This window comes from Tamandua tetradactyla, chromosome 5, assembly GCF_023851605.1.
Source record: "Tamandua tetradactyla isolate mTamTet1 chromosome 5, mTamTet1.pri, whole genome shotgun sequence".
Lineage (NCBI taxonomy): Eukaryota > Metazoa > Chordata > Mammalia > Pilosa > Myrmecophagidae > Tamandua > Tamandua tetradactyla.
The window spans coordinates 70,355,358-70,379,081 of record NC_135331.1 but is presented as its reverse complement, the minus strand read 5'-3'; the positions used below and the strand labels follow the sequence as shown (position 1 = coordinate 70,379,081).

The following is a 23,724-nucleotide window of genomic DNA, read 5'->3' as shown; positions in this document are numbered from 1 at the left end:
ACAAGCCACCATGAGAATGCTACAGACTTCAGAGTAAACATGATTCTACCAAAAACTTGAGTTTGGACTTCTAATCTCCAAAACAGTGAGACAATAAATTCCTAGTTGTTGAAGCCAACTAGTTGGTGGTACTTTTTATAGCAACCCTGGCAAACTAAGACAACTGGTAAGTCTGCTCAACATTTATATGCTCTATTCAAGCCTGAATCTCATAGAAAATGTTAGATCACCTAGAATACATTACTCGATTGTAGCACATGCTATTCTGCATTGTTTACATATCCATCTTTCCATTAAGGTTCTAAGTTTCCGAGAACAGGGACATTATTTTCATAGTGATGTCTCCAATAATTAGCACAGAATATGACACGTTACATTAAAATAATATCTATTATATTTAATAGCTTCACTTAAACCTATATAGACTAAGAACATTACTTGATATCCAATTGTTTATCTTGAAACTCATAAACATGATGATACACATGCTAATTATGCCATGGTCTCCAAACTCTCTAGATAGAAATGTATTATCTTTATGTAACAGTTCACAGATCAGACGAGTAAAGGACAAAAAGCATACCTTTTCATATAAATACATAGTTTCTCCAGCTCGGGCATCCATTTGAATACTCCCCCAGAACCACTATGTTAGAGAAAGAACATTTTCATTAAGAACTAATAGTTTACCTTATCAGAAAAACTATTAGCAATGTTCAAAAAACCAAGCTTTTTCCTGAATTTACTTGCCTCTTGCTTAACAACGTAAAGTTTCTCCGAAGGTTCAAATGGAAGTTCTTTTACTATATTCTCTTCAACTATAAGGTGAGTACATCTTTCATCTCCAACTGGTACACAATTACCTCCTAAAGAGAAATGCATACAAGCATTTTAAAAACAAACTATCTCCAAACCCAAATTTTTAAAGGGACATATTAACCAAGAAATGATTAAGCAGATCTAATGGACAAAATATATTTAACTTTTAAATTATGCTAAAATTCACCTTGCATTTCAGTCATTTCTTCCATATTAGTTTTCTCTTCATCTGAAAATCCCAGGAAACTTAAAACACAATCTTGAAATGGAGGAACTTTAAATTCATTTTTAAAGTCATCAACTGCTGCACAGAAATCCCTAAAAAGAAATACACTCTTCTAAAACGAGCTTAACTTTAATTCAGATAAGTATATCAATTTATAAATCTACAGTAATTCCCTCAAAACTCTTAGCATACTTAGCATACTTTTTACATCTTGTTCTGAAATTATCACAAAATCTGCAGTAAACACAAAAACTGACTGTGTCCTCAAGTAATCCCAGAAATAACTTGTAACAAAATTTCATCATAGGTAGCCTTTACAGGAAGTTTAAAATTTGTGTTCATTTCAAATTTTATATGCATTCCAGGGACCGACGATTGAATAAAATCTTAAGTAATGATGAAGTTTAGTAGCAAGGAATCACAAGGTTGGAAAGTTTTGCAAAGTAAGGAAATGAGTTGCCATCACCAACTGAAACGTAACCAAACAAACATAAAATAAGAAAAATTATATCACAATTCAAACACCGCAATGCCCTAAATTAATACATAATTTCAGTGTTTAAGATGATCAAAATTATTTCACAAGGCAAAGTCCTTGTGACACCACTGGTGCCTTTTTTCAATTTATTCTAAAATTTTTTGTAACTTTGCTCCTCCTACACTTTATTCCTTAAGTTATCCAAAGGCTGAATTCATTTTTTTTCCTACAATCGATCAGTTTTGGTTTTCCACACACAGATTTATTTTTCTAACATACATAAATTTATATAAAGAACTACAAGGTTTCTAAAACTTACTGTTCATTCCTCCTTTCCCAAGCTTTATAAATCCATTCTGGTTTCATAATAGGAGTACCCAGGCTCACAGCAACCTAAAAATACAAATATTAATTATGAATTTTCACATTAAATAAATGCATTCATGGAAATTTTAAGAAACAATAATTACATATAAACTGTTACTGCAGTTTTGGATGAACATTCATATGGTTTGGGACAAAATATAAAGAAAAATTATGAGACAAAAGTCATTCAATCAGTACAACTTAAAATAACTTTAAAACAACTTCTATGGTGTCCAAACTGTTCCCTTATTTTAAATTCTATTTCTATTTCTCCTTTCTTCATGTTCCCTTCTTGAAATTACTGATCTCCAAGTTAGCACTACTGAACAAAACATGATTCAAGTCACTAACACCTTAGGTATGATTTGGTAAATATTATCTCCAAGAATTTCAAGATTACCATAAAATTGCCATTTACTATACAAATACTCTGAGAAAAAAGTAATAAACTCTTCCTTCAAGTACAACCTTAAACTAAGATTTCAATCTTAATAAAAATTCTGTCTCCGGTTCTTTTAGAATTTCAAAAACATTCACCTAGTTCTGCTCTTATAAAGAATACCTAAGCATAGTGAAATATTTGCACCCATCACTTCCTGGCCCCCTCATTCACTAATGTGCACAGTAAACTGCCAGCAATGTTGTTCATCTAGCAAACCTTACAACTCCACTCATCTCTCAAGACCTAGCTCGAGTTTCACTGTCTCCTTAAAACCTAACCGATTGTGGTACAGTGGCAGAATGCTCACCTTCCATGCAGGAAATTCAAGTTCGATTCCCGGACCATGCACCCACCCACTGCCCCAAAAGAAACAACCTAATGGATTGCTTAAATACTCACAGCAAAAGCAGAATTTCTGATTCTCAATAAATTGTAGAAAAAACAGTCAAGAGGGAAGTGCTATGATTAAACCCATCACAAAATAATACCACATCGAAAAACACAAAAAAAATCCATTTACATACCCTACATTTTTCTCCTTGTGTACTATTTGCCACCAAATGTGTAACTTTTGAATTGAAGTCTTTTCGAATAACTCCACCCATGTGATGGACCAATGTCACCAATCTGACCTCAAAAGAAAAACAGGCAACACTGACTTTATGATTAATTTAAATAGTTTTAAACTGTATTTACAATTCATTTAGTATTTACTGAGTACTTTCTATCTACAAGATTCATACATATTTCCCATAAAGATATTAGATTTTATATCAAAAGAAAATATTTTTAGAAAGATTAGTTTACCAACTGGCACAGGCAAAATTATACTTAGAGGTAACCTTAATAAAGATCATCACACAAAACTAAAGTAATTAAACAACTGGCTTTCATACTGCCCATACACATCACTTTTTTCTATATCAGTTATAGCATACCAAGATTTTTTCCACAGCTGGACATATCCAGCTAACCAACTTCTGTTCATTTCAGCATTCAAAATTAGAGTAATACCCGTTTGCTCCAACACAGAAAATTTGGTGAACAAAAAAGAATATCTATAATTCTCTTTGGTCAGTGAGAATATTTAAGATTGGACTTGTATAAAAAAAAATTGTAATGTGCAATCAAAAACAACCAATGTGGTCATAAGATATTTAAAAGAGATAACAGATGAAATAGTTGTCAATTTTTTCTCTTGATTTCTATACCAAAAACATTAGTTTCTTTACTACACTCTTCAGAATTTTTTCTTCACAGAATTAAAAAACTGGCATATCTATAATATTTTCTCCTTCAGTGTTTTTAAAATAAAACCATGATACAACTATAAAAACAGCCAACATAATTATTTTGCTGGAAAAATAAAATTGTTTGAAAATACTTACTAATTCTTCTTTCTTCCTGAATCCTGTAAAGCACAGGACTAGATTCACCATACTTGTACAATAGAGCGGACGACATGAAAATGGCAAAGGCTGCAGGATACAACAATTTTAAATGTAAGCTGACTTTGTAGAAAGTTAAATGCATTTTTCTTGAGCTAAACATATTTCTCTCTTTGCAATCAACTTTCCCTATATAATGATTTACTGGCATTTTTCAATATGTAACAAAAAATAGTAAAATGCCAGATTGCAAGTTTCATAATAAAAAACTTTCCCATGTTTAACAATCAATATCCATATAAAATTCTTAAGTAATTATTTTAATGGAAAATTTAACATAAAGAAAATATTCATATCCACACATTTTGTCCCAAAATAGAGTTTGACACATATGAAATATTATCTATAAGCAAGGATTTCAGATTCCATATACCATTGTAAATGCTTCCATTCAATGTGATTAAAACAAGACAAAGACTTGTTTATAATAGATAATAATAAATACCAGGTAAATACATAGATTTGAACCAAATATGATTTCATTTTATTGAACCAAAAAAAACTGGAGAGTCAGTAAATAATTTAACCAATGATTTTAGATATATATCTATCTATATATATCTATAGATAGATAGATATATAAATCAGAGACAGGGGCAAACCTAATATATTTGATCCCCACCATTATGCAAGAAGATTCTTTTTCACAAGTTTGGTCTTCAAGAAGTCTATGTGGTTTCTGAAAACAAGATCTCTGAATCAAAATATTAGAGAGTTAAAGATGATCATGTGCTTAGGACTAAACAGAAGCACAACAGTCTAAATGCTTTTAAGGGAAGCTTAAGAATATGAGAACATAGAGAAAACCAAAGAATAGGGACTAACTACTAGAATCCTTATACTAAAATGCTGTTTCAAAGCAAAAAGCTAAAATTAATTTAAAATCATGCATTAAATAGCAAAAATTAAAATGTGATATCTGTTCTGGGTTGAACAAAAAACTATATAGAAATAAACTCAAGTTTAAGCGAATTATTTCTTCTAAGACATATCAGGTATTAAGACTGCGTGTGTGTGTGTGTGATTGTTATTGTTCAACTTTCAACGCTCTTACATTTTTCACTAGTGGTAGTGACAATAGGAAGAACTAAAGGACTGGGGACTTCCAGGTCAAGATGGCGGCTTAACAATGTGTGCCTTTAGTTCATCCTCTAGAACAACTACTAAATAACCATAAACAGAACAGAACAGCTCCTGGGGCCACATCAGTGACCAGACACACAGTGTACCCCAGTCTGGACCAGCTGGACCGGCTACGAGCACCCACAGAACCGTGAGTTCCCAAAGCTGCAGCGGCCCCTCCACCACAGGCTGCTTCCCAGAGGGGAAAGGAAAGAAACTTTACCAGCAGCAGGGACTGAGCACAATTAAACGACAATTGTGGAATTAAAAAACAAATTCTGACTACTAAAAATAGGCCCCCAGCTTAGGTGAACCTGGTCAAAGCGGAGGTTGCTCATATTTGCACTGGCGCCAAGGGGGCAGAGCTGACGGAAAAAGGGGAAAACAAAAGAAGGAAACAGAGGTTTTTGTGGCTGTATTTCTACAAAGGCTTGACTGCCTTTGGATATAGTGGCAGGACCTCTCAGGCTGCAACTGCTCCAGGCATAGGCAAAAGTGAGCTCTTTGGGGGGCTTGTCTGGAGCCTGTGCCTTCCCCAGGGGAGGGGTGAAGCCCAACTCAGGTGGAATCCCTCCCTCAAGGAATTCAGACACCAGGGCTTGGTAATTTGAAGCCATTAAAACCAGCCTACAACCTCTCCTCTGTCTCCACCACGCCCCCAGCAGGGAGAGTCTGCCAAAGTTAAAGGTCCCACATCATCTTACGCTGTTGGGACCTGCAGGCAGACAAGCACCACATACTGGGCAGGATAAAAAAAACAGAGTCCAGAGACTTCACAGGAAAGTCTTTCAACCTGCTGGGTCTCACCCTCAGGGAAAACTGACGCAGGTAACTCTTTCCTCCTGATGGGAAGCCAGTTTGGTCTGGGAAAATCTGGCTGGGGTCTATAATATTTAAGTAGACCCTCCTAAGGGTGGGGGGAGAAAGGCACCATACAAGCTGGGCAAGAAACAAGAAAACAAGAACTGAAAAATTCTGCTGTTAAACAAAACTTAAGCTAGAGGTCCAGATAAAGCTGAACTGAATGTCAAAGAACAGATAGACAACAAATTCATTCAGCAAGAAAACCCTAGGTAAAAGAACGGAAAGCAATCTCCAGAATAAACTAATTAAGGTAATTAAATGCCTAGATGCCAGCAAAAAATAACAAATCACACTAGGAAAATTGAAGATATGGCCCAGTCAAAGGAACACACCAACAATTCAAATGACATACAGGAGCTGAAACAATTAATTCAGAATATACGAACAGACATGGAAAACCTCATCAAAAACCAAACCAATGAATTGAGGGAGGATATAAAGAAGGCAAGGAATGACCAAAAAGAATAAATGGAAAGTCTGAAAAAACAAATCACAGAACTTATGGGAATGAAAGGCAAGGTGGAAGAGATGAAAAAAACAATGGAAACCTACAATGGTAGATTTCGAGAGAAAGAACATAGAATTAGTGAACTGAAGGATGAACATCTGAAATCCAGAAAGAAAAAGAAAACGTAGGGAAAAAATGGAAAAATATGAGCAGGGACTCAGGGAACTGAAAGAGAATATGAAGTGCACAAATATACGTGTTCTCCTTCTGGGTATCCCAGAAGGAGAAGAGAAGGGAAAAGGAGGAGAAAAACTAATGGAGGAAATTATCACTGAAAATTTCCCAACTCTTATGAAAGACTTAAAATTACAGATTCAAGAAGTGCAGCATACCCCAAAGAGAACAGATCCAAATAGACATACTCCAAGACATTTACTAATCAGAATGTCAGAGGTCAGAGAGAAAGAGAGAATCTTGAAAGTAGCCAGAGAAAAGCAATCCATCACGTACAAGGGAAGCCCAATAAGACTGTGCGCAGATCTCTCAGCAGAAACCATGGAGGCAAGAAGACAGTGGGATGATATATTTAAATTGTTAAAAGAGAAAAACTGCCAACCAAGAATTCTATATCCAGCAAAATTGTCCTTCAAAAATGAGGGAGAAATTAAAACATTTTCAGACAAAAAAATCACTGAGAGAATTTGTGACCAAGAGACCAGACCAGCTCTGCAAGAAATACTAAAGGGAGCACTAGAGACAGATACGAAGACAGAAGAGAGAGGCGTGGAGAAGAGTGTTGAAAAGAAGACTATGAGTAAAGGTAAAAAGAAGGAAAATTAGATATGACATATAAAATCCAGAAGGCAAATAGCAGAAGAAAGTACTACCCATGCAGTAATAACACTGAATGTTAATGGATTAAACTCTCCAATCAAAACACATAGTCTGGCAGAATGGATTAAAAAACAGGACCTATCTATATGCTGTCTCTACTCAAAGGACATGAGGGCAAGGACACAAATGACATTACACACCAATGTTTATAGCAGCATTATTTACAATTACCAAGAGATGGAAGCAGCCAAAATGTCCATCAACAGACGGCTGGCTAAACAAACTGGCATTTACATAAAATGGAATATTATGAAGCTTTAAGACAGAATAAAGTTATGAAGTATGTAACAACATGAATGGACCTTAAGGACATTATGCTGAGTGTGATTAGCCAGAAACAAAAGGACAAATACTGTATGGTCTCACTGATGTGAACTGACATTAGTGAATAAACTTGGAATATCTCATTGGTAACAGAGACCATCAGGAGATAGAATTAGGGGAAGATATTGGGTAATTGGAGCTGAAGGGATACAGATTGTACAACAGGACTGAATATAAAAACTCAGAAACGAACAGCACAATATTACATAACTGTAATACAACTATGCTAAAACACTAACTGAAGCTGCATATGAGAATGACAGAGGGAGGAGGGCTGGGGCATAAATGAAATCACAAAGAAAGATAAACGATAAAGATTGAGATCGCAAAATCTAGGAATGCCTAGAGTGTATAATAATAGTGACTAAGTGTACAAATTTTAAAAACGTTTTTGCATGAGGAAGAACAAAAGAATGTCATTACTGCAGTGTGCTGAAAATAGATGGTAATTAATATTTTAAAATTTCAACTTACATGTGAGACTAAAGCAAAAATGTTTATTTGGTACAAATTTATACTTTGACTAGTGCATCTCCTAATATAACTTATGTAGATAGTTGGTTGAACACCTTAAGTACATGGAACTTTGTATAGGACATGAGATTTTCTTGGTTTGTCCAGGTGATGCCCTGATGAATCCCAGAGTGGATGGAAAAGTATTTGCAAAGTCCCTTTAGGGGAATGGTGAGAACGGGGGACAACTCAACTTCCCCAAGTTGAATTCTTGATATTCTCACAAGCAGTGTGGGCAACCAAAACTATAGCTGAGCCCCCAGTCTTGCATTTTGTTCATATGAAACTTAACCCCACAGGGGATAGGTCAAGCCTACTTAAAATTAGGCCTAAGAGTCAGCCCCAAGAGAACCTCTTTTGTTGCTCAGATGCAGCCTCTCTCTCCAGCCAACACAGCAAGCAAACTCACCACCCTCCCCGCCTACGTAGGACATGACTCCCAGGGGTGTAGATCTTCCTGGCAACATGGGACAGAAATCCCAGAATGAGCTGAGACCCAGCATCAAGGGATTGAGAAAACCTTCTCAACCAAAAGGGGGAAGAGTAAAATGAGACAGAGTATCAATATAGAGTGAAGAGGTTATCCTGGAGGTTATTCTTCCGCATTAAGTAGATATCAACTTGTTAACCAAGATGTAATGGAGAGGCTGGAGGGAACTGCCTGAAAATGTAGAGCTGTGTTCCAGTAGCCATGTTTCTTGATGATGATACAGCTTTCACAATGTGACTGTGTGATTGTGAGGACCTTGTGTCTGATGCTCCTTTTGTCTACCTTGTCGGCAGATGAGTAGAGCATATGGAATAGGGGCAGATGGTGGGGGGAACAGATGTTAAAATAAATTTGTTTGAAGTGCTGGTGGTCGGTGGCGAGGAGGGGTAACGGGTATGATATGTAAAAAATTTTTTTTTCTGTTTTCGCTTCATTTTTCTGGTGTCTTTTTGTTTCTTTTTCTGAATTGATGCAAATGTTCTCGGAAATGATCATGATGATGAATATGCAATTATGTGATGATATTGTGAATTGCTGAGTGCATGTGTTGGGAATGTTTGTGTTTCTCTCTTGTAATTTTTTTTTAATTAATAAAAAATTTAAAAAAAAGAACTAAAGGACTATATTACTGTAGCCATATCTATTCCTATTCTAAATATTTCACACTCTCAACAAGTAAAAGGACTTTTCTGCTTATGAATGTCCATCAAATTCACTAATAAAAATGCAACCTTGAAAAGTCAAAATAAAGGTATCACTATTTCTTACCTCTCCTTTTTGTGCACAGTTTAATACAACTGGTGGTCCAATAACTCTACATTCAGCCTTGTATAACTCTTTAAAGACAGAGTCCTGGAAGTCCATGACTATGAATACATTCTCAAATTCTGGAGAATCCAAACCTTCAAATTCTTGCACTGATTCCATCTTCACAAAGGGCACTTTAATTTCCTTTTTTTTTTATATAGTTATGGGAATAAAAAATATGTATTATATAAATTAACTAATACCACTCTAAATAAGGCCTAAATATTTGATATCATTAATCTTTTGTAGGAAAAAAAAATCAATATTTAAAATCTTTCTGTTTTTGTATTAGTATAAAACATGTTTAAATTATGTAATAATCAACATTACATTTAATATTGAAGTCATATTTTTATTTACATTTTTATATATATATCTCCATTCACATTAAAAGGTTACATTTTAAAGATCAATATTAAAAGGGCATGAACTTCTGATTTATGACTTACTAGTCAATATGCATTAGAAAGAAAGCCACTATTTTTTATTTTGACCAATAAAGAGGCCATGCACACAATTTTTCCTGCACAATTTGACGTCTTCAGAAAAACAAGAAAAAAAAATACTACAGAACTTAATATTTCCAAAAAGAATGTAGATTAACTTAATAATTTTAGTTTATATAAAAGAAATAAGAGGGAGATGTGGAATATGTAGGCCTATGTGGAGTATGTAGGGAAAAAAGGTAACTTAACATTTGATAATATACATCTATGAAAAAGAATGAAGATACATAAGTAGTTATTTGGCTCCTGTGAAAAAACAACAAACCCATTTCAAAGAAAATTCTGAATTAATCAGTAAATTATCTAGGTTTCTTTGCAAGGCTGATATAGAGAATTAGATGTATTACATTTGCTGAAGCAAATTTTATGTCAATTGTTTTGATGTATAATTTTGGAAATACAGCAATAATTTAGAGTAGACAAATTTAATGGCAAAAAAAGTATTTACAACATATGCTATAGTTTGGGATTTCAACCAAATTTTAATAATTAAATACTAAATAGTTTCTATTCATTTAGCTTTAGAGTTCACAAAATATACCTTTGTGCCTAATTTAGGTCCATTCACCAAAAAAGTGGAATATAATAATACAATCAAGGGAAGTGTAGCATGCCACATGCAATGAGATGCTTGACCTACCATATTAATAATACTTTTTATTAATTTTTCATCCGATTTTCCAGGACAACTTTCTTTTATCTTTATAACAGGAACTTCCATTATTTTAATGGTCTGCAAAAAGAGACTTAAGCATGAGATTAAGAAAACTATGAAACTATTTCCACACTGATGGAAGAAAAATAGCTTTTTTAAAAAAGCAAAAACTAAAATCTGTACCTTTATGGCTTTTATAAGTTGTTCTTGCTTTCCAGCTTCTTGAACCAAAATCACCCTTGTTTCAATCTGAGGCATTTCTTCTGTTAAAATGAGAAATGAAATATTAAATATGTTTATCAGGCACTAACATCAAGGAATCCCTCTTTTTGGCTATATCTAGCTTGTCTTCCATGTTTGAGGAGATCACAACATTCTCTAAAATCCTGCAAAGCTGACAATTCCCAATTTATCTGTAAACTACTTAGCCATGTATCACTTTAGAGAAAAAGGAAACATATTATAGCAGGATATATAAACATTAGCATTCCTTCCAACCAAAGAAAGCACTCACTACCTTGTATAATCATCTTCTTCAGGAGTACATGCAACTTTAGGAAAGTCCCTCTTAATAAATGGTAAGGGGATAAGTGACTTTTCACCTAACCAGTCTTAAGTGAAAAAAGTCTAGCTAACAATGTTGCAGACTGATTGTCTTCACATACAGAAAAAGCAAAATCCAACAGTAAGATGCTTTCTCCTTTAAGACTGAGAAGCATTAATTCAAACAATAATCAGAAAAATCTAAATAGCATAAAGGGATTCTGTCAACAAATATTTAGTTAATACCTATACAATAGCTTAACAGGTGGTATTAAAGTCAAATCATAAGGAAGTCCCTAGTCAGTTATAAGTTTAAGATTAAAATAGCAATTTATTTATTTTTAAAATAACAATTAACAGGTTTTACCTTCAACACATGAAGTAGATCTAGTATATAAGTTTTCCTTGGAAGTGTCAGTAACTCTAGAATCAAAAATGGAAGAGTCTGCCAAGCTAGTCCTCCCAGTGGTGGATGTTAATACACTATTGTCAGCCATTTTCCTCTTCTACGTTGGCTATAAGAATAAAATTTGAATAAAAATACATAAAAACAACATGATCAGTGGGTGAAAACAAGCATTAGAGCTTTACTTTTATACCTAGAATTTATAAATTTACTATTATCTCTCAATACTGAACCAAAGAAAGTCACTCAACCTGAGTCTCAGTTTCCTCTTCTATATGCTAATACCTAAATCATAGGAATAAAAACATATGTAAAACACTCAAAACATTATCTGACATATATTAAATACTAAAAACGTAATCATAAATATTTTTCTACCTTCCTTACCATACCTTTATCCTCAACCAATCTATTTCTCTACCTATATTCATCTAAAAGCACTACCACCACTAGTCCAATAACCCAGTCAACAACTTGGACTCCATCTTACTCTTTCTTGTTTCATCCCCTCCTCAAAGTCCTCTCAATTTCATCTCAAATATCTCTGACACCTGGCCCTCTTTTCTACCCTCAATACCACAGACTACTTGGCCTTAATACAACATCTCCAAACAATTTTCTGTATCATTAGTTTCTTCAGGGGTTACCATCCACACGATTTTCAGAAGCATGCACCTAAAACCAAATGTGACCATGTACTTGCCTCATTAGGAACTTCTACAACCACCCCTCTCATGGTATAACCAAGTCCAAATTCACCATCAAATTTACAATTTGGTTCCAATCTATCATATCCCACGACCTCCTCCAGTCTATGTATACTCTATGCTCCAGCCACAATGAACTTCTCAGCATATTTCAAACACAATCACTGCTTATTTCTTCTTGCACTTAATAGTGCCCGATTTTTCACCCCAATCCACCACTCCCAACTTGAAGTCAGACAGACTCCACTCAGCTTCCTTTCTCAGCTGTAAAACTAGTAGGTTAAGTCTTAGTTTCCACATCGGTGAAAACTAACCTCAAACCCAGTAGTGATGAAAACTGAATAAATGATATCTTAAAGTAATAGCAAATAATTATTATCACATAATATTCATAATGTAAGCAGTTCTTATTGTCTAACCATACATCCACAGCAACCATTATTCTAAGGTTTTCCAAAGGAGTGATCCAATGATTGTCAATGAGTCTTTACTCAGAATCAACAATAAATTCTATCCACCACTTTGTTGTTTTGTTTTTAAGTCTCTCAGGCTTCCAGGAAATAAGAAAAGTTTCTAAATAGACTTTCATTCAAAGTCCCCTAAAAAGAATGTTTTTAAAAAAAAGCGAGCCTCCAGGAAGATAGCAGAAAACAGCAGGACGAGTTTACCCCTGCTCCAAGGAACAGCTAGAGAACGGATGGAAAGGCAACTGAGACGGCAATTCCAAGGTATAAGTGACCTGGAAGGGTATTCTAAACCACATAGGGAGGCCCTGGTTGCAATATGCTGAAGAACTGAGACACAGAGAACCAGAGACCATCCAGTTCGTGCAAAAGCCTAACAAGTGCCTCTTTCCAAAAGGAAGGCCAGAACCATCAGGAGTACATGGACAGGGAGATGAAGACTAGGAAGTGAGCCAAGTCACATTCTTTGAACACAATAGCCTCACACGTGCAGCCTCATGACTCTCGACTCCCCCCACACCTGAACTCCATCATACACTCCCCACCTGCACTCCAAGTGCCCCTGCCCAAGACCACACCTGCCCCCATGCATATTGGCCCCACACCTCCACTCCGAGCACACACATGCCTATCCGAGCCCAACCCGGCTCTCCGGCACAAGGGTACAATCTCTCCCTGTTCCTTCAGAAACCCACCCAACCGCACCCTCGACACCCATCTCCCCCTCCCTACCCGTTGCAGCCAGTCGCCTGCACATCAAGGCTGCAGGTGCTCACCTTCATACCCAGGCTACATCCGCCCCCAGCTCATATAGTCACGCAATCCCACCTAGTCACCCCGAGCTCAGCACACATGTATATCAGTTAAAAGCCCTCCTAGATCTGCACATGTGCCCAACACCCAGTCACAGGCCCCCCAGCTCTGGGCAGATGCTGACCTACCCATCTAGGTGACACCTACCCCCAGGCCACACAGGTGCAACCCTGGCCCACTGCCCCTGAGCACTGCACATGCACACACCAGAAACCCACCCCAAGACCCATGCACCTGTACAGCAACATCCTCCCTGTCATTGGGCACCCATACATTTGTGCACACACTTCTTGACCCCTGCACCCCAACCCCCTGCCCCACATACATGCACCCTTGCCCCAGGCCCCAACACAAGCGCCCTGCTCCCATACCTGGCTGGTGCTCACATGCGCATCTGTGCTACATATTCCCCCCACCCGATACAAGTGTGCACACCTACTCCAACCTCCTCCACACTTGCACGCCTGCACCTGTGCTCAGACCCTATGCACTCCCACATCTGCATTCCAGGCCTCCTGGACACCTCATGAACAAGGACACACCGTGCCCTGACCCCACCATGCCCTAACCTCTGTGCCACCTACATTACACCCTGATACCTACAACACCCATGCTTCATGTACCCACCCACATCGTAGCTGCACACTAGCCCCCATGCATTCACACATCCCCCCCAATCACCCTCCAACACACCCTACCTTTATGTCCCCCAGGCCACATGCTGCTCCTGCATTCCAAGTCCTACCTGAATTGCACCCATTCCCACAGCCCCTGTACCGCACCTCCCCAACCCCATGCCCTGCATCCCACACTCACAGGCACCAGTGTACAGTCCCCAACACCCTGTGCCCATACCTGCACTGCAATCCATCACCACACTGTTATGCCCCGCCCTGCATCCTGCTTCACATTCATCCTGCAAACACAAAGCTTTAGACTACTGAAGGAAATCAACTTCCAAAGTAACTCTATCAAGATATTTAATCCTTTGAGCTCCGTTTCAATAGGAAGCAACACACTTCCTTAGAATTTCAATACTTCCCATTGCCTTCAGATTAAAGTTCAAACTTATTAAAATGGTTTTAATGACCTTCAATATATTTCTGGCCTCCTTTGTCTTCTATATTCTTAACGTGCTAATATTCTTTTATTTCCTAGGTCATGGTATGTTCTCTCTCCTGTTTCCTTTGCTGGTATCATTCTTTACTCCCCCTTTGCTTGGCTTCCCTTCCATTTACCCTGCAAGTTACAGTGCAAACATCACCACTTCCATGAAGGTTCCCTAACCCTACGAATTCAGGACAAATGCTCTGCCTAAGGCTTCTGAAAGAGCCCTTTATCACTAACATAGTATGCATCTTACTCTATTCTAATTTTCTCTATACACTTCTGTATCTCCAACTAGATCACAGAATCCATGAGAAAAGTAACTTTGTCTGTATACTACAGTCATATTCTCACTGCCTAACACAATGCCTGACACATAGTAGGCATTCTGTAAATGTGTACTAAATGATAGCATGCTATTGTACTATTTTAGGAATATTACAGGAATGGTAATATATACATGCAAAAAAATTAATAGAATACAGAAAATATATCTGTCTTTAGGCATTCAGATATACAGTTACCTTAGAAGGTTGAATATGAAAAGGGTTATCATAATATAAGTTAACTATTTTATCTAGTAAACTGGGCAAAATAATACACCAAAAATCAGGTCAATGCTGTAGTTATTTATACATATCACTCCACTTGGCATGACTCTTGGGTTCCTTCAAATACTTTGACTACAGAATTCCAAAATGCTCAGTTTCTGTGCACTTATTCAAAAAGCTATATTTTACTTGCTTTATTGAATAAAGATTATTTAGAATATAAAAAAAAAAAGATATTTACATGCCTCAAAGACAACAGAAGATCACTAAGCAAATCAAGATGCAGACAGATATAGCACAGTCTGATGGCCAAATTAAAACACTGGAGGAGTTTTAGACTTTGGAACAACTAATCAAAGATGTTCATTTAACTAGTAGTCAATGAGAGGGAGTGGCAAGGGTAATGGTATTATGAGTTTTTTTCTTTTTATTTCTTTTTCTGGAGTGGAGTATGTGTTCTGAGAGAAATGATCGTGGTGATGAATATACAACTACGTGATGATACTGTGAGCCATGGATTGCACACCAAGTATGCAATGTTCATACATTAAAAATGCTTGTGTTATATGTTGATTAGCTTTACTAATTAAAAATTTTTTAAAAATTTATATTTTGGGTAGCAAATTATCTTAAAAAAAAGATGTTGATTTAACTCTACTAAATAAAATCAATGGGATGGCTAATGACATAAAGGAGATCAAGAAGACACTAGAAGTGTATAAAGAGGAATTTGAAAGAACGACTAGAAAAACAGCAGATATCACAAAGATTAAAAATGCTGTAGACCAAATAAAAAATAAACTATAGTCACACAACAGCAGATCTGAAGAGGCAGAAGAAAGAATAAGTGAATTAGAGGACAGAAAAACAGATTTCCAACACTCAAAACAGCAAATTGCAAAAAAGATGGAAAATTTTAAATCATATCTCAGGGAAATGATGGACAAAACAAGGTGCACAAATCTAAGAATCACTGGTGTCCCAGAAGGAGGAGAGAAGAGTAAACGGCTAGGTAGATTAGTTAGGGATATAATGGAGGAAAACTTCCCAACCCTTAAAAAGAACATAAATATGCAAATCAAAGAAGCCCAACGAATTTCAAATACAATAACTCCAACCAAATACAATAAATCCAAATAGGCCTTCTCCAAGATACATACTAACCAGTCTGTTAAATGTTGAAGAGAAGAAGAAAATCCTGAAAGCAGCAAGAGAAAAACAATCTACTACATACAAGGGAAACCACCTAAGACTGAGTTCAGACTACTCAACTGGCATTATGGAGGCAAGGCAGAAGTATGACATATTCAAGATCCTGAAAGAGAAAGATTTTCAGCCAAGATTTCTTTACCCATAAAAATTGTCCTTCAAAACAGACAAACAAAGCCTAAAAGAATTTATCAACAAGAGACCAGCCCTGCAAGAAATACTAAACGGAGTTTTGCCAGATGAAAAAAAGACAGAAGAGGGAGGTGTGGAGGAGGGCACAAAATTGAAGAGTACCAGTAAGGGTAACTTAAAGGAAAAAAAGAGAAAGAGGGAAAAGAATATATATATATACATACATACATATACATACATATATGTATGTATATATATATATGACAAATAAAATCCAAAGGATATGATGGTGGAATTGAGGAAACACCTTTACAATAATATCTTTGAATGTTAACAGACTAAACTTATCAATTAAAAGATACAGGATGGCAAAATGGATTAAGAAGTGTAATCCAGTTATATGTTGTTTACAAGAGACTCATCTTAGAGACAAGGATACAAATAGATTGAAAGCGAAAGGATAGAAAAGATGTTCCATGCAAGTTGTAACCAAAAGAGAGCAGAAGTAGCTATACTAATATCAGACAAAACAAACTCTAAATGTCAAGAAATCATAAGAGACAAAGGACACCATACATTAATAAAAGGGACAATTTACTAAGAAGAAATAGCAGTCATAAATGTTTATGCTCCAAATCAATGAACTCCAAAGTATATGAGACAGACACTGGCAAAACTGAAAGGAGTGATAGATGTTTCAAAGTTAATTATAGGAGACTTCAATACACCACCTCCTCTATAGCTAGAACAACCACACAGAAGATCAGCAAAGAAATGGAGAGGTTAAATGATTTGATAAATGAATTAGACCTAACAGACATATATAGGTCATTACACCCCAAAACATCAGGCTATACATTCTTCTCTAATGCTCATGGAACATTCTCCAGGACAGATCATATGCTGGGGCAAAAAAACAGTCTTTATGAATTTAAAAACACTGAAATTATTCAGGGCACTATCTCTGATTACATTGGAATGAAGTTGGATATCAATAACCAGCAAAGAATGAGAGCTTTCACAAATATATGGAAATTAAATAATGCACTCTTAAACAATCAGCGGAAAAGAAGAAATTGCTAGAGAAATCTAGAAATGAATGAAAATGAGAATACAATGTATCAGAACTTATAAGATGTGGCAAAGGAGTGCTGAGAAAGAAATTTATTGCCCTAAATGCCTATATTAAAAAAGGAGAAAAAGCAAAAATACAGGACTTAAGGGCTCACCTGGAAGAATGTGAGAAAGAATTTCTAACAGAAATAACAAAGATTAAGGCAGAGTTAAATGAATGGGAGAACAAAAGAACAATAGAAAGAATCAATAAAATCGAAAGTTGGTTCTTTGAGAAAATCAATAAAATTGATGGACCACAAGCAAGGTTGACAAAGAAAAAAGGAGAAAGGATGCAAATAAACAAAATCAGAAATTGAAAGGGGCTGTTAGCACAGATCCTAAAGAAACAAAAAAAAGTCATAAGAGGATACTATAAACAACTATATGCCAACAAACTAGACAACCTAGATGAAATGAACAAATTCTGGGAAATAAACAAGCTACACTGACTCAGGAAGAAACAGAAGATCTCAACAAAGCAATCACAAGTAAAGAGATTCAGAAATTCAATCAGTCATCAAAAAATCTTTCTACAAAGAAAAGCCCAGAGTCAGATGGCTTCACAGGAGAATTTTATCAAACATTCCAAAAAAGAACTAACATGTATTCTGTTAAAAATTTTCCAAAAAATTGAAGAAAAAGGAAGACTACCTAACTCATTTTATGAAGTTAACATCACTTTAATACCAAAACTGGGTCAAGATGCTATAAGAAAGGAAAACTACAGGCCAATCTCTCTATTGAACACAGTTGTAAAAATTCTCAACAAAATATTAGCAAATTGAATCCAGCAACACATTAAAAGAATTTATACACCACAACCAAGAGGGGTTTATACCAAGAATGCAAGGATGGTTCAACACAAGAAAATCAATTATTGTCATACAGCATATTAACAAATTGAAAGGGGAAAAATCACATGATCATATAGATTGATGCTGAAAAAGCATTCAACAAAATTCAGCATCATTTCCTGATAAAAATACTTCAGAAGATAGGAATTAAAGGTAACTTCCTCAATATGATAAAGGGCATACATGAAAAACTGATAGCCAGCACAGTAACCAATGGAAAGAGACTGAAAACTTTCCTCCTAAGACTGGTAAGAAGAAGATGCCTTCTGTCACCATTATTACTCAACACTGTGCTAGAAGTTCTACCTAAAGCCATCAGGCAGGAAAAAGAACTAAAAGAAATACAAATTGAAAAAGAAGTAAAACTTTAATTATTTGCAGATGACACAATACTATACTTAGAAAATCCTGAGAAATCTACAATAAAGTTACTTGAGCTAATAAATTCAGCAAGGTAACAGCATATAAAATTAATGTACAAAAAACAGTAACATTTCTTTCCCGGTGTCTGCTCATGTTAAAAAAAAAAAAAAATCAGTAACTTCTCTATACACAAGCAATGACCTGAGGAGTCAGTTAAGAAAAAAAATTCCATTCAAAATAGCAACTAAAAGAACCAAGTACCTAGGAAAGAACTTAACTAGGGATGTAAAGGACTTGTACAAAGAAAACTACATAAGATTGCTAAAAAAAAAAATCAAAGTAGACCTAAATAGATGGAAAGACATTCCCTGCTCACAGATAAGAAGTTTAAATATAGTTAAGATGTCAATTCTACCCAAATTGATCTACAGATTCAGCAACCTACTTTGAAGACTTGGAAAAGCTAGTCACAAAAATCATGTGGAGGGGAAAGAGACCCCAAATAGCTAAAAGCATCCTAAAAAAGAAGAACGAACTGGGAGGATAACACTTCCTGATTTTAAAACTTATTATAAAGCCATAGTGGTCAAAACAGCACGGTACTGGAACAACGATGGAAGTAGTGACCAACAGAATCAAATCAAGAGTACAGAAATAGACCACCAAATGTAAGGTTAAGTGCTTTTTTTGACAAGGCCCCCAAATCCACTGAACTGGGACAAAACAGTCTTTTCAATAAATAGGCATGGGAGAACTGGATATCAATAGCCAAAAGAATGAAAGAGGACCCTTACCTTTCACCCTATATAAAAATTAACTCAAAGTGGATCAAACACCTAAATACAACAACTAGTACCATAAAGCTCCTAGAAGAAAATGTAGGGAAACATCTTCAAAAAGACCTAGTAATAGGAAGCTGCTTCCTAAAACCAAAGCACAAGCAACAAAAGAAAAAACAAGATAAACAGGAACTCCTCAAAATCAAATACTTCTGCACCTCAAAAGACTTTGTCAAAAAGGTGAAGAGACAGCCAACCCAATGGGAGAAAATATTTGGAATCACACATCGGACAAAGGTTTGTATCCTGTATATATAACGAAATCATACAATCCAACAATAAACTATAAAATGGGCTAAAGATAGGAATAGACATTTTTCTGAAGAACAAATACAGATGGTTCGAAAGCACATAAAGAGATGCTCATTTTCATTAATTATAAGGGAAATGCAGATCAAGACTACAATAAGATACCACCTCACACCTCTAAGAACGGCTGCTATCAAAGAAGAAAATACAAATATTAGAGTTGTGGAGAAATTGGGACACTTGCGCACTGCTGGTGGGAATATATTATGGTACAGCCACTATAGAGGACTGTTTGGCAGTTCCTCAGAAAACTAAATACCGAGTTGCCCTATGACCTGGCAATACCACTACATAGTATGTACCCAGACACACAGTGACACAGTGTCACAGCAGTGACACAAACACACATTTGCACACCAATGTTCACAGCATTATTCACAATCACCAAAAAACAGAAACAATCCAAGTGCCCATCAACAGATGAATGGAATAACAAATGTGGTATATATATATGATGGAATATTATGCAGCAGTAAGACGAAATGACGTCCTGAAGCACATGACAACATGAATAAACCTTGAGGACATAATGCTGAATGAAATAAGCCAGACACAAAAGGATAGATACTGTATGGTTCCACTTTTACAACCATGGTAAAGGTAAAATCAGAGGCTTATAATATAGAACGTAGCAGATTTAGAGATACAGGTAAACTAGAGAGGAGTGAATGGTTAGCTAATGAAGTTGAACATAGACAGAAGTGAAGATGGTTCACTAGTGGGTCTATAATATTACCACATTGAAGAGGAACATGACTGGAAGGGGTTGTATAGACTCATGTGTCCCACTGATTAACACTAGAAATATAAATAAGTTCTTGCATGAACTAATTCAAGGGTATGATTCTTGTACAAGGAGGGTATAAGTTCAGGGAATGGGGGTAAAACTGCTATTACATGGTATGGGCTATGTTTAACACGAAAACATCAACAGTACCACAGCAACACCAAGGGTATATAATGGGGGTAGGGATAAGAATTAAGGTGAGGTTTAGATTTCCTAATTCATAAGGGTGTGTTTATTGGTTATCTTTCTTTTGGGAACAATAAAATTATCGAAAATTGAGAGCGTTAATAGACGGTTGACTTTGGGCATTATACATGATGCCTAATGAATGCAGATGGCTTAACTATGCACTGACTGAGAAGCAGATTGGCAAACAATGGTGTGTATATATGATCAAATACTGTGCTGCTACAAAAAAGAATGACGTTGTGAGGCATGCAATACTGTGAATGAATCTGTGGGACATCTGGTGAGGCAAAATAAGCCAGAACAAAAGAGCAATTATATGGTCTCCTTTAGAAAATACTTATAAGAAATCAGGGGCCTAGATTCTTAACAGCAGTCACACTTAGTCCAGAATGGTAATTATTATTTCTGGATTTTGAGAGGCTGTTTTATATATGCACAACCTGGTATTTAGAGATAAGGACGAAGCCGATCAGGTCAGGATTAAGCTAATTCAGAACTCAAGGTTAAGGAAGACATTGTCTGTATTTTAGAACCTCTTCTACTCTTTGAGACCAAAGGAAGAAAAGTTTATTTTGTCCAGAACCTAAATGTCCTGTAGCACATAATCTAACTCAAACTATCTGGATAGCTCGTTTAAACAATCCAAACACAGGGAGCCCAGAATAAGAATGAGGGCGTTTAATCCTGTATAGCTTAAGGTAATGCCTGGATACATCCCAGAATATATTCAGCAGATAATCAAAAAGTATTGGCAAAGTCCCTTGAGGGAGAGAGAAAAAATACAGAACTATTAAACTTTACCACCAGGGAAACTCCTGATACTGTGTCAGACATTAGGGACATCCAAATCAATAAGCCAAACCCTGGTCTTGAGACTTACTCTTGTGAATCTTATATATGTAGCGGAGAAGTTTAGCCTACGTATGGATATGCCTAAGAATTACTCTGGAGGACCTCTTTTGTCCCACAGATGTGGCCTCACTCTTTCTAAGGCCAACTCTGCAAGTGAAATCACTACCCTTCCCCCTACGTGGGACAGACATCTGGGGTGAAAGTTCCCCTGGCAGCTGGGGAGATGACTCCAGGGATGAGTCTGGCCATGGCACTATGGGATCAACAATGCCATCCTAACCAAAAGGAGAAAAAGAAGTAAAAAAAATAAGGTATCAGTGGCTGAGAGAGTTCAAATAGAGTCAAGAGGCTACTCTGGAAGTCACTCTTAGGCAAGCTTCAGTTAGACATTGCCAAACCCCAACCTAAACCATTGCAGCCTATTCTAAAGGACCACCTAAGGCGTTATATAAGATTTTTACAAAGGTTCCATGCACCAGGGTAACTTTCTAGAAACCTATAACCTTCAGATGAGCCAGATAAGTTCTGAAACTTAGAGGGACCAGCCTCTCCAGGACATCAGATAGTTATATCCCCCTCTCCCATATTATCAAACAGCCCCTTCCAACATAAAAAAGTTAGAATGGGCATAGCCCAAAACCCACTAAAGAGTGAGAGAAGGATCAAGGTGATGGTGGAATTATACAGAAAAGGTAGGGTTTAACAAATGAGTATGATCGCTGAATCACTATATTGATATTTCTTTTAGGCTCCAATATCTTAAAGCAACTAGAAGTAAAAACTTAAAATTGTGGAATTGTAACCCATACCAAACTCTGAAATCTGTTCTACAACGAATTGTTGTGCTGTGTTTTGAAATTTATTGCTTTTTTGTATATATGTTATTTTTCACAAAAAAGAAGAGTCAATTGTGATGATAAAAATAATCACATGATCATCTCAATTGATGCAGAGAAGGCATTTGACAAGAGTCAACATCCTTTCCTGCTGAAAACACTTCAAAAGATAGGAATACAAGGGAACTTCCTTAAAATGATAGAGGGAATATATGAGAAACCCACAGCTAATATCATCCTCAATGGGGAAAAATTGAAAACTTTCCCCCTAAGATCAGGAACAAGACAAGGATGTCCACTATCACCACTATTATTCAACATTGTGTTGGAAGTTCTAGCCAGAGCAATTAGGCAAGAAAAAGAAATACAAGGCATCAAAATTGGAAAGGAAGAAGTAAAACTATCACTGTTTGCAGACGATATGATACTATATGTAGAAAACCCAGAAAAATCCACAACAAAATTACTAGAGCTAATAAATGAGTACAGCAAAGTAGCAGGCTACAAGATCAACATTCAAAAATCTGTAGCTTTTCTATACACTAGTAATGAACAAGCTGAGGCAGAAATCAAGAAACGAATCCCATTTACAATTGCAACTAAAAGAATAAAATACCTAGGAATAAATTTAACTAAAGAGACAAAAAACCTATATAAAGAAAACTACAAAAAACTGTTAAAAGAAATCACAGAAGACCTAAATAGATGGAAGGGCATACCGTGTTCATGGATTGGAAGACTAAATATAGTCAAGATGTCAATCCTACCTAAATTGATTTACAGATTCAATGCAATACCAATCAAAATCCCAACAACTTATTTTTCAGAAATAGAAAAACCAATAAGCAAATTTATCTGGAAGGGCAGGGTGCCCCGAATTGCTAAAAACATCTTGAGGAAAAAAAACGAAGCTGGAGGTCTCGCGCTGCCTGACTTTAAGGCATATTATGAAGCCACAGTGGTCAAAACAGCATGGTATTGGCATAAAGATAGATATATCGACCAATGGAATCGAATAGAGTGCTCAGATATAGACCCTCTCATCTATGGACATTTGATCTTTGATAAGGCAGTCAAGCCAACTCATCTGGGACAGAACAGTCTCTTCAATAAATGGTGCCTAGAGAACTGGATATCCATATGCAAAAGAATGAAAGAAGACCCATCTCTCACACCCTATACAAAAGTTAACTCAAAATGGATCAAAGATCTAAACATTAGGTCTAAGATCATAAAACAGTTAGA

General features: G+C 36.1%; 1 protein-coding gene across 1 annotated transcript in view; it reads right to left on the bottom strand.

Annotated features, from left to right (window-relative positions):
- The window catches only part of ECT2 (epithelial cell transforming 2), a 102,455-nt gene that overhangs the window by 75,765 nt on the left and 2,966 nt on the right, over positions 1-23,724 (bottom strand). The window contains 10 exon segments of the mRNA XM_077161060.1: positions 584-646; positions 751-866; positions 1,007-1,137; positions 1,843-1,916; positions 2,856-2,963; positions 3,720-3,809; positions 9,203-9,385; positions 10,388-10,480; positions 10,586-10,665; positions 11,313-11,460. Coding sequence (XP_077017175.1) covers positions 584-646; positions 751-866; positions 1,007-1,137; positions 1,843-1,916; positions 2,856-2,963; positions 3,720-3,809; positions 9,203-9,385; positions 10,388-10,480; positions 10,586-10,665; positions 11,313-11,442 — 1,068 coding nt within the window. The 5' untranslated portion in view covers positions 11,443-11,460.